The 17,655-nt window shown below is 26.4% G+C and overlaps 2 protein-coding genes and 1 long non-coding RNA gene across 11 annotated transcripts in view; 1 reads left to right on the forward strand and 2 right to left on the reverse strand.

Annotated features, from left to right (window-relative positions):
* The window catches only part of LOC126901112 (uncharacterized), a 53,998-nt gene extending 46,941 nt beyond the window's left edge, over positions 1-7,057 (forward strand). The window contains exon 2 of the mRNA XM_050677354.1: positions 6,580-7,057. Within this exon, the coding sequence (XP_050533311.1) occupies positions 6,580-6,620 (41 nt within the window). The 3' untranslated portion in view covers positions 6,621-7,057. The remainder of the gene's footprint in view (positions 1-6,579) is intronic.
* The window catches only part of LOC126900973 (transmembrane protein KIAA1109 homolog), a 76,559-nt gene that overhangs the window by 18,840 nt on the left and 40,064 nt on the right, over positions 1-17,655 (reverse strand). The gene's annotated exons all lie outside the window — the stretch shown is intronic.
* LOC126901200 (uncharacterized) overlaps positions 2,171-17,655 on the reverse strand; it is a 17,077-nt gene continuing 1,592 nt past the window's right edge. The window contains exon 3 of the long non-coding RNA XR_007702993.1: positions 2,171-3,718. This is a non-coding gene — a long non-coding RNA (uncharacterized LOC126901200). The remainder of the gene's footprint in view (positions 3,719-17,655) is intronic.

Here is a 17,655-nt window from a genome sequence, read left to right on the forward strand (position 1 = left end):
TTTTTTTTTTTTTTTTTTTTTTTTTTTATGTCTGTTGTAATAATTGTTAGTATACTCAAAATTATAATAAATTAAACATTATTTAAAATCATTGTTAACAGAGCCTTTAATGTCAAAGTGAAAAATTATTAAATTAAAATTTTTAATTGAAATAAATGAAGAGAGAAAAAAAATAGGTAAATGAATAACTAAAAAATAATAAAATAATTAAAGATTAAATAACAAAGACGAAACTCCTCAAAAAAGATATAATGGAAATAATTATAATGGAAGAACGGGAATTAAGAGTATTAGCTACGGAAATGGGATTAATATTGTGGGAGGCTAAGAGGCTAAATAGTTTATTTCTGCTGTTAATTAGGGCAGGATAATCAAAGAGAAGATTAAGAAAATCACATAGAGCTTCACTATTATGTGAACAGGGAAAAGAAGGAAACGGAATTTTAAAACTTTTTTCCTTAACTACTTCGATTGTAAAAATAATAATGAAATGAAACTTTACAATTCCCAGAGNTAATGAGTATTTATTTATTTTACTGTTAAGGGCCTCAAAAAAAAAATTTGCCCCGGGCATCCAAAAGTCTAAATTCGGCCCTGATAATAATATATAACATGACACGCGGGCCGTGTCATGTTATAAAATAATGTTCATTAAGAGATGTGACATCACCGACGCTGTCATAGGGATGGTCTTGAACAACAGAGGTAATATATAAATTTTTATTTTACAAGCTGAAAATATGCAGTATAAAATATATTTTTCTATTGATATAAATGATTTATTGCAGCATTATTAATGTATATTAAACTTTAGCTTTTCATGAAAAACGGTCAGATGCGAAATTTATATAAATAATACAAAATGTAATCAGTTGTATATAACAAATATTAAAGTAATACAAAAACAAGAATATTATTCTTTTATTCACAAAACTAATGCAGATTCAAATTTGTTAAAATAAAATGTTTAAAATTAAATAAAACTTTTACATAATTTTATGCAAAATTGACTATAGTATCTAATATCAATTTATCCAGAGAAAAAAATATAAATATAAATATATATACGTAAGGCGCATTACATGCGGGTGGTATTGGTCAGTCAAAATAAAAAATTTTTTATTAACTCTTTAACTCTTTAAGTAATTCTTCCACCATTTATTATATAAGATTAGTATAATAAGATTAAATTATAATAAAACTTTTATAATCACTATAGAAATAGTTTTACATGGATGTTTAGCATAAATAAATAATTAAANAGTTCTATTTATAATATAACGGAACAAAATACCATATTTTTATTTTTATAATATATGCAAATAGGAATTGTACGAATATCAATCTCTTTTATTATATTTGGGTATACATTGGTTTAATTCAGTTCTTTTAACTGTGTTGATTATTACCATATCAGTCATACGGGCCAACCGTTATTATAGGAGCCCGTTGGCTAACAAAATGTATTTGAAATTGTACGTCTTATTCAAATTTGGGTAGAACTTATTACTACTTAGAACTAAAATAAGTAATTTGCCCGGTGCGGTTTTCTTTCCCATTCGGCCTTTTTAGCGTTTGCCGACTGCTTATCGGTTTGAATGGTTCGACTAAAATAAGGGCCACCGCAGCTCCAATATGCTATCTCCTTTTACCGATTTTTAGGGGGGCGCGCCGTCGTCTCCAGAACCGNTAATATTTTAAAAACCAAATTAAACAATATGAAGATTATACAATAAACAATAAACAATAAAAAGATTTTTTATTTGTAATATTTTTTGGAATAATTATTATTTAATTTCTTAATGCAATCAATGTACAATTGACAAGGAATAAAAATTTCAATAACTTCTGAAATACTGGTCCAAAAGTTGTTGTCATGTTCGTTCTACTGTTTCGATACGTTTTGCCAATATAAAAACACGATATTCGATTGTTATGTAATCTCGACCGAGAACGTCCAAACGATTAGTTATTACAACAATTTAATTTAGTAAAAAGTTAAAAACAACAATTTAATATAAAACAGTAATGACGACGCAACGAAAATGACAATACCACTGACCGTCGCCTAGAGTCTTAAAAAAATATAGTTTAAAAAAACTAAAAATAACACGCTTTTAAAGCACATCGAACTAAAAAGTTAAAAATAATTTTTAGTTAAATGTGCTTTAAAAGCGTGTTTTTTTAGTTTTTTTAAACTATATTTATTTTTCACTTTTTAGTTTCATGTTATGATAGTAGTTACTATCAATATCTTGGTTGTTACGGGTAACGGGAAATCTGGGTTCAATCCCGGGGAAGGAGATTGATAAACGGCTACCACATCCAAGGAAAGCAGCAGGCGCGCAAATTACTCACTCCCTGAACGTGGACGTAGTGACGAAAAATGACGATACGGAAATCATCCCTCGTAATCGGAATGAATACTTATATCTCTTAATTAGAATAAAGCATGTTAATATGTAAATTTTAGTTTTAAATTCAATAGTAATTAGAATATATATATATACAAGTAAAGCGACTTAAGTACGTAAACGTATCATGCACTAGGTATAGCCTTGTTTTGTGGGGGGGGAACGTTATACCTAAGGTATAAATGGTTTCAGCGGCGGTAGGAATATATAAATATATATACGTAAGGCGCATTAGACGAGGGCGGTATTGGTCAGTCACGGGTACGAAAACCAAAAATAAAATTTTATAGGAAAATATTGTTACGGCGAGTGGTGATCAGGGTGGGGTGAACGACGTCTAGTCTTAAGTCCATAGACGACGGGGTACGGAAGTATAATAACACGTGGCTGGTGGAGATTTACAAACAAACACACAACCCACAACATACAAGTGAAACTAATATAAGCGTGTTAAAATAAAGGGCAGTGCGAAAAGTTGACGATTGAGGCAAAATGATTTTCTTGGATTTAAAAAATATACTAAGGTTGCTTCGATGTAAATATGTAAATGGTGTTTAATTTTAAAAAATGGTGAATTATTCCAAAAGAAACATGATCTCCTATTTCCTTATTTATATCTTGATTAGTAGTTCTTAAATTTAAAAGTATAATATAAAAATAAATATTTATTATAGCAATTAAATGTAGTATAAAATTGTTATTTAGTAATTTAAATGAAAGTAGAATTCATTAAATAATCTTTACTGATACCAGTGGTGCCGAAGTCAGAAATAATAGGTTATATTATAATAGTCTTATAATAGTTTTGTAAATCAACATTTTTGTGTTTAGTTGAAGTTTAGACTTAAGTAGAGGGCGGAAGATATAAAGTCTAGCATTAGCTTTTTTTCGTTTGTCCTTGAGGTTTTAACAAAAGTCACGTAAAATAATTTTAAATTCCAATGGACGTCAAAGAATGGTCATAACACGAAATTGTCTTACAAAAATGATCAGCTTCAGGGGTAGGAGATACTGTGGTATGAAATTGCTGAGGTTTGCTAAAGTATACTTAATAAAACCAAAAAATCATTCTTCCCCGGACTTAATTTTCGTTTGTCTGTTAAATCATTACCTTGAAGCCTTTTCATTTTCAATCGTCAACTCATCAAATATGAATCACTTATTCTGTGTTTGCGGTAAGACTTTCAGTTTTCTGAAAGATCTGGAACGTCATGAGCAGTCTGTTCATAAACACAAATTAAACAGTTTACAGCAAACATTTTTTCAGAAAGGATAATATGAGAAGACATCAACATCAGACACATCTGAAAAGTTGGTATCATGTATTATAATCATAACATGTTATGATCTAATGTCATATAACTCTATGTTTTTTTTAAATATAAAAACATTATTTAATTATAAATTTAATAAGAGGTTTGATTTAAGACCAAGTTGATTATAATCTCCCAATGAAGCGCGCGTTATTTCGAATCCCTTTTTAATACATTGCCATGCTTTGACCGTCAATATGGGGTTCGCTGGAATAACGTGGCTGCATCTGACACGTCATAACAACTCGGGTGTTGGGAATCTAAATCCCAGAAACACCCGTAATGGACTGAGTCCATTGAGAGCGAGGAAGGCCGAGGCGATCCGCGAATGCCGTCGTCATGGCACTAATTTGCGATCCGGAATCTGACAATACGGGTGCGGTTTGAAGAGTGCCAGACCTATGACGAACATGAACTAAGGTTATTGAGGATAATTATAAGGATTCTATAAAGAAAAGAAAATAGTCAGAGAAATGTTTTAAATCAAGTATTCTAAGATAAAGCTTTTTCAATTTACTAAAGCCTGTCTGATTATTTGATTCTAATTTTAAAATTACATCAGCAAAATTAATAATTTCTAATCGCAATCATGATATTTATAATAAATTTTAATTATTTCTTTTTTTTTTTTAGATAGAATTAAAAACAGTTCAAATTGACACCAGAGACTTTAGGATAGGACAAATGGTTATGAGGATATTTAATTTTTAATTTTAATATGGATTTTTTAAATTACAGATATAATTAAAAGTTAATAAAATTTCTATTATGGATTTTATGTAAAAATTAAAAATAGCTACCATTTTTTTGTAGGTCAGNAGAGCTACTATTTTTTTGTAGGTCAGTATTATTGGACAATTTGCGTATGTCTTTTTTTTTATATTTCATATGGACCTTAATCCAATCAAAAACTAAATATTAAAGTATACAATATACAAATCTGCCGTGGTAAGCGAAAACAGGATAACTTCAGTCAACATGATTTTTCAGGAACACAAAAAAACATTTTTAACAATAAATCAAGATACCCTTTTTCCCCAATGTATAAACATAAGCCAAAAGACGGTAAATTCATCATTTTTTATGTGATATACCATGTTTTTGCTTAGTATTTGAATTTACCGTGTTTTCGCTTACAAAACATCAAATATATTGAACTTACCGTATATTTTCTTATTTTATATTTCAATTTTAGATGGTTTTTAATAGGAAATATGCTATTTTTACATCAAAAATCGGTGTAAAACCACTAAATTTACCTATTGAAACAAAAAAATTTTAATTTTGGAGTTATCCTGTTTTTGCTTAGCACGGCAGAAATATACAACAGCATACAATAATAATCTAAACATTTAAATTACCTTAAATTACATTATTTTTAAATTATTTTTAAATTCATATACTATTTACAATTAGATCTATATTATATTTATCAGCTAATTTTGACATACGATAAAGGTGACGATAATACAATAATTAGACATCAACAATATTGTCTGAATTAGAAAAAAGTACAATAAATCGGTGCATTATAGAATGTTTAGTAATGATTTACCGTATCATTATTGAACCTAAACTGTTGCGAGCGCGTGTTCTGTAGTGCCAAAAATCAAACGATAATACCACATTTGTAAATAAACTTTTAGTTTTGAATTGGGATTAGAAGTTTAAAAAATGTTGTTTGACAAGTACAATTTTATTTTTATGCTGTATAATGATATATGAACATCTAACACAAAAATACTTCAATTGACTAAATAAANCTATTAACTAAATAAATACGACTAAATAATAATAAAACAAATATACATAAATAATAATTTTACATATACTATTAATAAATGTAAATACTCTATACATATAAATTAAAAGGAATAATGATATAAGGCTTCTAGGAGTAAGTTATTTTTTTTTTTAATTACGATTTTTATGATGTTGCTCACACGCTTAATTTTCTTTTTTATGTTAATATGTCTTACTAGTAGCATATTTAGTCGGCGTAAAATAAATNCACACGATTTATTTTCTTTTTTATGTTAATATGTCTTACTAGTAGCAGATTTGGTCGGCATAGAGTAATGCAAGAACCAGAGCCAGTGCCAGAACCAGAACCAGAACCAGAACCAGAACCAATGGCAAATCCTAACGAAGTTGCTGAATTTAATAGAATTGTTAATTCTAGAGGATGGAAAAATATAGTTGGTTTACAAATTATAAACGTAAAAGAAGAAATAGTATCAATCGATGTATATGTCTATACCTATTCTTCTGTCAATAATGTCAATAAAACCGAATTTGAAATATCAAAGCTAAGTGCTTCCTCGGTATTAAGTAAAATCTATTCAGATATGCTAAATCCTTTACGTGATTACTATAGAGATATGTCATTAGAATGTATGCAATACTCAAATGAGGAATCTAAATGGACGAATTTGAAAAAATTAATCGAAATGTTTTCTATGTTTAAACCACTAATGTCTTGTATGACTAATGCATTAAATTATTTTGAATGTACTGATGAGAACTTAGTATTTAATGTTCTCAAAAGAACATTATTATTAACTAACGAATTGACTACTATTAAAAACTTTCATAATTCAGACAACACTCTAAATTATGAATTTATAAATAGAACACTTCACGAAATTTATAATTTTGCTACAAAANTGAATTTATAAATAGAACACTTCACGAAATTTATAATTTTGCTACAAAATACGCACATCTTAAACTAGAAAATATTTTTGAAACAAAAGTTGAACCTTTCTTAGAAAACTATATTACTGAATTGAAATTACTAGAAAGAAATGATAAACCTATTAACCCTCAATTTACCAGAAAAATTGATGAAGGTGTTACCTTATTGTGCAGAAATTTTGGATTTTTTTATTAGGTAGTATAATACATAATATATTTTTTCTTTATTGTTCTTCCTTACTTTGTAATTTACAAACAACTATCAATTAAAATATCATATTATACATATACTTTTTAATCTAAATAATTTATTATTCCCAAAAAAGATATTTAGATTCTTTTTTTTAAATCATTTTTAAAATTCATTCATTCTAGATTATTATTTTTGTTAATTAATGTTACACACAGCATAATTTTATTCATTATTTTTATAACTATTATAACTTTTCCTTTTTTTAATATTGTTATTAATTATTAATTATTTTAGACCACTACATATTTTGTTCAAACTTTAATCAAACCTCAGTCTTTTGTAAATTATCTTTATACAAATCATAAAATATGTTACAGGAAATTATTAAACTGTGTTTCACGCAAATCTGTAAAAATATACAACATTATATGATTTTTTCATTATAGAAGTTTATTATTTCTAATGTTTTATAATATTAAAAAAAAACATCCTATTACTTTCTTACTTCCTTAAAATTTTATCAACTAATATTTCAAATTAAAAAACATAATAAAAACATAATTGAATTATTCATGTGTTATTAATTTTTAATTATTCAAAAATAACTAAAAAAACCCAGCACATTGGTGACGTGCATGATTGGATCAAGTATAATGATATTCGACAGTGATTAAAATCATTAAAAAACGCTTCAATGCAAACTTTAGATTATGTTTAATTTTAAAAAATTGGTGGATTATACTAGAGCTACATAATCTGCTATGTTCTTATTACTATACTAATTAAGATAAAGTATGTCGAATGAAAAAGAGATATAAATATTATTTCTCGTAAAAAAATTGTGTTGATCCATACACTTTTCAATAAGTTATAGCATCATAAAGTAAAAAATGTAAAAAAATAAATTGAGAATTTTTATACAAAAATAGCATTTGGTAGCCATTTTCACTATAGTAACTCAAAATAAAAGGAGAAAATTATTAAGAAGATTTTTATTTAGTAATTAAAAGGATAATTTATTAAAATTATTTATATTTGTTGGTATTATATGAGCATGAGAATAATTGAGTTACTATAATATTTATTGAATAATGAAAATGATACAATATAATTTTTCTCTCGGGATATGAGTACGAGGGTATATGAGAAGATGTAAAATATAGAAAAACAAAGTGATGTTTGAAAATGTATTAATATAATAATAATTTTAAATAGAAATTATTGTGATTAATTATCACACATAGATCATCAACAACGCCACTCGTACCAGTAGTTATCTAGGCTTGTGCTGACTGTGAGTCGAGTCAATAAAAACCTCGAGTAGTATAGGAACCACAAGTGGGTTCTCTATCTTCGCAAGAGAGTCTTTATTAGTATTGACTACACAGTTAACCCACTCAAAGATTAGACTAGGCTGGCTAACTTCGTACAAACGTTATTGATTCTCTTTATTTATTTAGACAATATTTTATTCTAGAGATCACTTTACTTTTTCTGGTTTCCTACTTAATTTATGTACTCATTATATTTACTTTGAATATGAATTTACCTTAATGATTTCAGGACTAATGTTGAAAAAATGAATATACTTCAATTTTCTATGTAAAATCGTATTTTGTCAAGCCACTTCTTGCATTCGTTAAAAGTTCATAAGGTGAAGTGGTAGTGAGAGAGATTGACAGTTTTTATGCCCTTTTATATTAAATTTAATTCATCTATCTATGCAAGAAGTGTCACGACCTTTTACTATTATCTGTTTATTACTCAATTTGTGTTATTTATTACATATTATTTTACTTAAAATAGATAATTTGTCACAACTAAAGAATTTCTTATAATTATTACAGTAGATTTATATCAATGTATTTTTAGACATATTTCTTGGAATAGCTTAAAGTATTAACATGAATGATATTTTTAATTTGATGACTAATAGATACTAACATATATACTACTGAATAATGAGTGGTGTATGTATTATAACATCCACCCCAATTTTTTAAATCTTGTGTCCTCACAACAATTATTGTATGTGATAATAGCATGATATTATATGTGATTAAAGTATAAGGTTTTATACATGTATGATTACTTTGAGTAATAAAAGAATATAATAATAATAATAATAATAATAATGAGAATAATGAGAATAATAAAATAATTATAATGACAAAATATATTAATAACTACATAAGTATGATTAATGTATTGTCATTTAAGTAAATATCGATTAAACAAGTAATAATAAGATATTATTTTATGTAAAATAATTATTGTATAAATATTTGTGTTTGGGTAAATGATGTGTATCGATCATGTTCATCTAGTGCTCTAATAGCAAAATAATATATACAACCGAATTGAAAGGCGAGGAATTCAGAAGCCATAGGTAATGGTAAAGGTTTTATTATAAATTTTGTCCACATAGAAATATCGGATATAATGTTGTATTCTGCGCATATAAATATTTCAAAATGTTTTATTTTAGCATTATTTGTACTGAATTTTAAGTCCCATATAAGTGTTATAAACAAATTTTTACTAATGATTTTTAATTTAGATATTTGTGGTATTTTTTTATAATGAGGATCGTTATNAATGATTTTTAATTTAGATATTTGTGGTATTTTTTTATAATGAGGATCGTTATTTTTTTTTCGGTGTATGTGGTAATAGTGGAGGGTAGCTAAGTCTGATTTTTCTAGTTGAAAATGCTTGGTTATTCATTATGGATTGTTTTGAATATTGTTGATATAAGTGCCTAAATATTAAAAGGGATGAAAATTAAATTGTATTATAGAACATGAATGTATAATTTTTTTGTTATTGATGATTCAAAACTTGTAATGATGATAAGCATAATGGATTAGATTGTGTGTGCATTAGTCTGTTATATATCATGTTTAATGACTTGAAGTATTAAAATAAATTATAATTTCATGAAATATTAGGCAATATTAGAGAATAAGTATATATAATAACAATTAATACATGAACCATTATTGAAGTGTTTGATTGTTTTTTCTTGTCTTCTTATTACGTTTGTATGCCTTTTTTATGGGTTTTGGAAATAGGTACACCATTTTCCCATAACGCCACGAGTAGAATTTTGAAGTATCATATGTTTTATTTGGATCATATATTGTCATTATTGGTTGATTATTGTAATATGGATAAGTATAATGAATGAATGGGTTATCTTCTGCATTGTTTGCCATTTTATGGATTTGATCTTTGTAAGTTTGGATAAACGAAAGTTGGAGCTGTTACCTGTGGTGCATAAAGACTTACAGCAGGTAGATTATTATTAATTAATTCAACATTATTTCTGTAATTTTGTTGGTGATGTTGGTGCATAAAGTAATGAGTGATATTATTAAATAAGCCATAAAATAGTCTAAGACTCCAACCGAATATGTTATATAATAATTGAATATTCATGCAAGTGTTTATAATAATAGTAACAATCTTAATTATAAATATAACACCCAGTATACCAGACATTAAAGAACCAAAATACGTAAACCATCCCCACATTTGATGTAATTTATCTTCCACCATTGAGCTTATAATTGTTGGATCTATAAGTTTGTGTAGGTTTAATTGGTTAGTGACTTCATATCCTAATGATTGACGAACTATGTTATTTTGTATAGCTGTGATTTCTTGAGCGAACATTAAATGTTTTTGTAATGCTCGCATTACATCACGATTATAAATACCTGCGGACATGAGATATTCTGGAGATTTGTAATTCCATGTAAATTTTATTTCAGGTTTTAAGGTTTGTGGTTTTTTGACATCAACTAAATGTGGACTTAATCCAAACCAATCTCCATCTAAAAGATATGCGGACGGAAGTCTGTTATTACAAGTAATTTCGGTTCCATATTTTTGTAATATATGTGATTTTGGTGACATGAAGTATGATTGATTTTGATATATTACTGGTAATTCGTGGAAACAAGTGTCTCTTTTGGCTATTTCAACTGGAACTGGTTTACACTTCATGAGATAAATGATTTCTCCGCTAGATATTGCCATGCACCCATGTGTTTCGCACATAGCAAATGCAAATTCTGGTAAACTATACGCAGCTAATGATAATTTTTGCATTAATATCTTTCGTTCTAAAATGCATTGTTTAGTTGTGATATCAATGTACAATTCGATTAGTGATCTTGCAAAACGATGTTCAAGCCATACAAATTTTGTATTTACATAAGATATTAGATCTGTGTGCTGTGGAGAAATTGGTTTTAATTTGAAATTTTCTAAATGTTGAGTTTGAGTTACAATGTATAATTGTGGGTGCTCTGTTTGAATTACTGGTATGCCACAAGCAAAGATATTTTTTATATATTTTAAAGCAAAAGCAATTCCTTCTGTTTCGACTAGGAATGTTTTTATTTCATCAGATGGATTTGAGATAGTTTTTGATGAAATGACCGATGCTGGGCCATCATATAAAACGTCGTATTCCATGTCACAATCTTGAGAATTTGAGTTCCATATGACCTCACCTTTAGATGAGTCAAACCCATATGCTTCTGATAATTGAAATCTTACACCATTTGGTAATATTATGGAGTTTTCTCTATAATTTGCTATTGCGTAACCATCTGTTAACGTTATTTCAAGTTTTGCTTGTACTATAGCTTTATGAAATGTGCCTCTATTACTAATAAATGTTGTGCCCTCACAGTTACCTTTGTGGTCAATAGATCCTGCAATCGTGTAGGCTGCCTGAGTTGTGTGATTAATTTTTAAATTATGTACGAGTCCTCCCAGTGGTAGTTGATAGATTAATTTTTTGTGAATTTCTTCACATCGGGCAGTACCTATTTCTGATACTTCTGAATAATAGCCATCAGGAAGAGCTTGTAAGTCTCCAAATGTTGAGCATTTAAAGATTAAGTAATCTATAGCTATTAAGCACGTTTTGTAGTGAATACTGTGTGTTTCAGTTTTTTGTAATAACTTAATTCGATCTATTTTCATTGTTTTTATTGGAATTGGTTTTTCACAATGCTCTATCGAAAGACTACTAATTGACGTTATGTTAAGGTGATCTATCGAGCAGTCATATGCAATGAGTGAGTTTGTTGTGATGATTAGTATTGAGAATATGATTGAAATCGTAATGTTCATGATAACCTTCGTATATTTACAATATAAAATTAAAAATAAATAAATAAATCATAATGAACAGCATGATTATTAATTATGCTTTGTAAACATGAGAAAAAAAAAAAAGTATACAATATGATGAATTTGTCTTTTGATAATATTTAATATGATTAAAAAAAAATAAAGAGAAATGACATTTTAGTAGTTTTTGAGTAATAGTAGATTTTTATATCATAGTATTAATATAATGATATGATTATATGCAGTAAATAAAATCTAATTGATATTATTGTGGTTGTATATTAAATCTGCTAATACACATATATACATGTATCCACCAAAAAGTACTAATTAAATACCATGTTTTTTTGTTTCATTTTGTTTACTTCAATTATGCGGTTGAATGAAAAGCGATAACTATCAGGCTGTAGTGTGTCAACAGCTCTTAAATGTGACATATTATTGTCGTGTGTGTTTGTTAAAAAGAAACGATATTAAAAAAAGAAAATTATTTTCATTAATTTGATTAAATTTAATATTGAAATTTGATGCTTTAACAACTCATGTCTAATTAATTTGCGAAATTATTATATTATGGAATATTATCTATGATTCCATGTTTTATTGTGTTACATTTCTATAATTTATAATTCCGTACTGTATTGCATTTGGATATAATGTTGTCTATTAATTATAACATGTGATTACAGAAAGAGAAAAAAGAAAAAAAAATGGTATGTGTTATAAATAATTATGACTAAAAATTGTATAGTATAAAATTTAGTTTGTATACTATTGTACAATATATGTAATTACTAAATTTTGTTGGATTTTTTAAAACTTAATGGTTTTACTACATTTTTAGGAAGATATATTTTTTTTTATAGTTTTCGTAATAATAATTTGTTTTAGAATATATATAAGTGTGTATAATAAGATAATTCATTATTTGTTTAAGATAATCCCTCTATATTTTTTTTATATTATTTTGATAAGTAGTAACAAGTAATAAATGAGTAATAATAATGATAAATAATTATAATAAATAATAATAATTAAGAACAAAAAAAATTATAAAAATAATTTTATGAGTATATAAAAGAATATTATAAATTAAGTAATAAGTAATTTGTAGTTTAAAAAAAAAATTGTTTTTTTTTTATAAAATCGGAAATTATAAATATTCACCATTTCTCAATTTTTAATTATATGTGTCCTCTATATCATCTGTGTCATCTGTGTTATAAGTATTCTCGTAAGTATTTTCCTGTTTTATAAATTCATTTTTTATATATTTAATTATATTATCAAAGTTACTATGACACTCAAAGTCATAATAATATCCCAAAATCTGTCTATCTTCTATGGGAAGATCATATCTATCCCTAACACTTTTATAATTACCATTCATGGCTTTATACGTGGAATCGTAATACTCATTATTTTTTTTATGTCTATTATTAACTAACATTAATGTGTATTTATTAGTTATTTCATTTAAGTTAGCATATTCTAAGTTGATTTTCATAGTGATAATGATGTAAATTAAATTATTCCAAAATTTAGTTGATACTTCGGGGTATTTAGTAATAATATTTTTGTCTCCTAAAATATATTCCCATTTTCTATGCCCATAGTCTGGTTTTAGAATTGGTGAATATTTAATTGCAAAATAATTTCTTAATGCTAATTCTACATTAAACTTAGAATAAAATGCAATATCATATGATAAAAAACTAACATTTTTATCCTTAAAATAGTGAGCAATGTCCTCAAACCACGCGTGATAATTATTATATAAGTGATAATTTGTACATAATAAACGTTTTTTATTTTGACATTTTAGACATAAATCCCAAATATTGCACCTTTTTCCTTTTTTCCACCATGATTTTTTTATTTTTTTACCACATGAAATGTTCATTCTATAATTAATTTAAATATATACAGTATGAAGAGAGGAAAAAAAAATATTTTAATATGTATGATTTAAAAAAAAATTATTATTTGTGATATAATTAATGGTAAAAAAATATATATTAATTATTAATTCTTTGAAAATAAGGTTTTAGACGCCTTACATGCACAATGTCTTGAACCTTTTTATTATTTAATGTTAATTCAATAATGTAATTTAAATCGTTTATCTTTTTTATTACTTTATATGGTCCACGATATTTTGCCGCCAATTTTGGTGATTTACCTATTTGAGCAAAAGGAAATTTAACTAATACTAAATCCCCTGGATCAAATGTTAGAATTATATGTTTTTTGTCATAATTATTTTTTTGAGTTAGTTGTACTTTCGCAATTATTTTTGGAATTGTTTGTCTTGTTTTTTGTAATTCTTCTAATGATTTTAATATATCATAAGGTATGTTTGTGGGTAATATTTTATTGTCAGCAGGAAATTTTGGTTCAAATCCATGCATTAAATAAAATGGACTATAACCAGTACTAGAATGTGGTGTCGAATTATAAGATAGGGTTATATAAGGAAGAATATATGACCATCGAGATTGATTATCATTTTCTATATAATTTCTTAAAGATGCACATATAACTCCATTAATTTTTTCTACTAATCCTTGGGTTTGAGGGGAATAGGAAGTAGACCATCCTTGTTTTATACCAAGGTTGTCACATGCTTTTTTAACGAGATCATTTTTAAAATGAGATCCTCTGTCGCTAGAAAATTGATCAAAACAACCCCATTGTGATATTATTTGAATTATGAATTTTACTGTAGATTCCGCACTAGCAGATTGTACAGCTTTTGTAAAAATGTATTTTGTATTGTTACAAGCAGCTACTAAAATATATTTTTTTTTATTGCTAGAACTTAATGAACCTAAGTAGTCAAAAGTGATTCTAGATAAAGGTTTACTTGTAATTGGTATAGGATGTAAGTTTCGTATAGGTTTTCCGCTTAAGTTCTTATTTGCTTGACAATTTGGACAAGATTTTATAAAATCGGTAACATCTTTAGTAAGATTGGGCCAATAATATTTTAATTGAATTTTGTGAATAGTACGTGAAATTCCACTATGACCTCCTCCAATAAGTGACTCATGATAAGATTTTAATATATCAGGTATTAATTTTTGTGGTAAAACTAATATTGATTCCATTGTTTTATTTGGTGTATATTTTTTTAGGTATAATAAATTATTTTTTAGGATAAATTGTCTTGAATTTCTTTTAATTTTATTAGGAACCTTTTTGTCATTTAGAGCGTCTATTATATTTTTACAGAATTCATCATCAAGTTGTAATGTATTTATTTCTAAAATGTTTAATGAATGATTGTCTTTAATAGTATTTAGTGTAATATTGTTTATGGCATTCCTTGATAGAGCATCTGCAATTTTATTATCCTTTCCCTTTTTATAAATTATATCAAAATTAAAATCTAATAGCTTTAAAGTTAATCTAGCGATTTTTGATGGGGGTATCTTAAGATTTTTGTAATACTGAATACTAATGTTGTCAGAAAATACAAAAAAATGACGTCCCCAAAGGTACTCTCGAAAGTATTGTACTCCAAAGCACAACCCTAATAATTCTAAAGTTGTAGATGAATAAGTTATTTCGTTAGTTAATAATTTTCTACTTGCATAGCCTACAGGAAATAATGTATTATTGTGTTCTTGCTCTAAATAAGCTCCTAAGCCATTAATTGATGCATCAGTTGTTAAAAATGTTTTTTTATTATCGTCAAAATGTTTAAGTAATGGTTGTGTGGTTAAAATTTGTTTTAATGTATTAAATGATTTATCGTGTTCCATAGACCATGTAACTTTTTTATTATCTCCCTTAATTAAATCAAAAAGTGGATTTGCTATTTTGGAAAAATTCTTAACGTGTTTTCTGTAATAAGAACACATACCTATAAACGAACGCACATCTTTTTGAGTTTTTGGAATTTTAAATTCTGTAATTGCTTTAATGTTTCTATCTAATGGTTGTATTCCCTTTTCGTTAATTTTGTGACCTAGTAATTCTATTTCATTATAAAAAAATTTACATTTAATGGTTTTTAATGAAAAATTAAATTTATCCATTATCTGAAAAATTTCTTTTAAGTTAATTAATGTTTCATCAAAATTCTTTCCATATGAAGTTAAATCATCAATATAAATTATTAATGATTTATATAATAAAGAAGAAAAGATTACATTTAATTTTCTTTGAAATATGGCACTACTATTTTTAAACCCCTGAGGTAATCTTGTGAAAGTGTAAAGACCTAATACTGAAGTAAACGCTAATTTGTATTGGTCTTCAGTATTGACGGGTATTTGAAAAAATGCACTGTTGAAATCAAGTAAATTAAAATATTTTGCATTTTCTAGAGCTCTAAATAAGTCTGTAGTGCGTGGTATTGGATATAAATCTGATTGAACTATTTCATTTAATTCTTTGTAAGATACTACCAATCTAAAGGAATTTTTTTCTTTTTTGCTAACCAGAAATGCCGGTGCTCCAAAATTTGAGGTAACTGGTTTTATTATATTTGCATTTAAAAGTTTGTCTATATGTTTTTTTAATTCTTCCCTTTGTTTAGGTGAAATTCTGTGAGGTGCATGGAATTTTGGAGTAACGTAATTTGGTAGCATTTTAATTTGACAGGGTGTTACATTAGCAACTGTAATATTTGAATTATCGCTAATAAATAAATGAATGTATTGTGTTAAAAGATTAACAACTAAATTGTGTTCAATGTTTGATAAATGAGGTGAAATATTTATGGGCGTTCCTTCTTTGTCTGCAATGATTTTTTTGTTTAAGTTTGTGAGTGTATTTGTATTAAAAATTACGGTATTAATGTCTGTGTTAGGTTTATAGGTTGATAAATTATCTTGTGAGTAAATTATATTAACTGACTTGTTAGCAACATGATTGGCTAATGCTTGTTTTATATCATGTATAGGTTCAAATTCTGTGAAACTTATTACATTGTCTGGAATGTATTTAGATTTTTTTTTAGAAAGTATTCCAGGAATTCAATGCGTATTATTTTCTACATTGTAAAGTATAATGGGTAATCGATCTCCCAAACCATAAACAATTCCAGTTTTATTAGTGGAATCATAAATATATGTGTCATGATTATAATAGNTTTATTAGTGGAGTCAAAAACGTAAGTGTCATGATTATAATAATTTGCCAATGAGGCTAATTCGGAATCGCTAAACCAATAATTAGGAAGATCATCGAGGTTTAAAAGCTCTAAAATTTCTAATACCGAAGTTATTTTTTGTGTCTTACCATAGTTTAAAGAATTTACCAATGAATAAATACCACAATTGCCATCACTCAACACATTTTCTCCTTTTTTATATTTTTCGAAAATTTTTAATCTCTCATCCTCAATTTGGTTATTACTATTTTTATTTTTATTATTTGATTCTTTTTTTTGTAATTTATCATATGAAAATTTGATTGCATTTATAAATGAATTGTGTTTTTTGTGATTATGTGTGATATATTCATTGTTGTTATGACATATTAATATGTTTATGTTAGTATTGTGAAAGGTTGAAATAATCATTTCTTTTATGGTGTACCATTCTTTTTTGTCTAAACCTGATGCTATTTTTGGCATAGCAATGTCAGAGTCATGATGTTTTATCATTTGAATTTTTTAATTTTTTAATGCTTTTTTAATATTGATATATTCTGGTTTTTCAAAATAATAATTTTTTGTGATTAAATAATAAATGACTCTGCCATTGATAACAATTGGAATCGCATCACCTATTTGGGGATTTAATTTATATAATTTTGGCGCCATATTTCCATATTTATTACAAATATCTAAAGATATACCTTCACTCATTTTTAGATCTGCTGAAATACAATGTGCAAAAGAATAATTGCTATCTACTGAAAATAAATCCATTAC

Source organism: Daktulosphaira vitifoliae, unplaced genomic scaffold, assembly GCF_025091365.1.
Source record: "Daktulosphaira vitifoliae isolate Bord-2020 unplaced genomic scaffold, ASM2509136v1 Scaffold_1, whole genome shotgun sequence".
NCBI lineage: Eukaryota > Metazoa > Arthropoda > Insecta > Hemiptera > Phylloxeridae > Daktulosphaira > Daktulosphaira vitifoliae.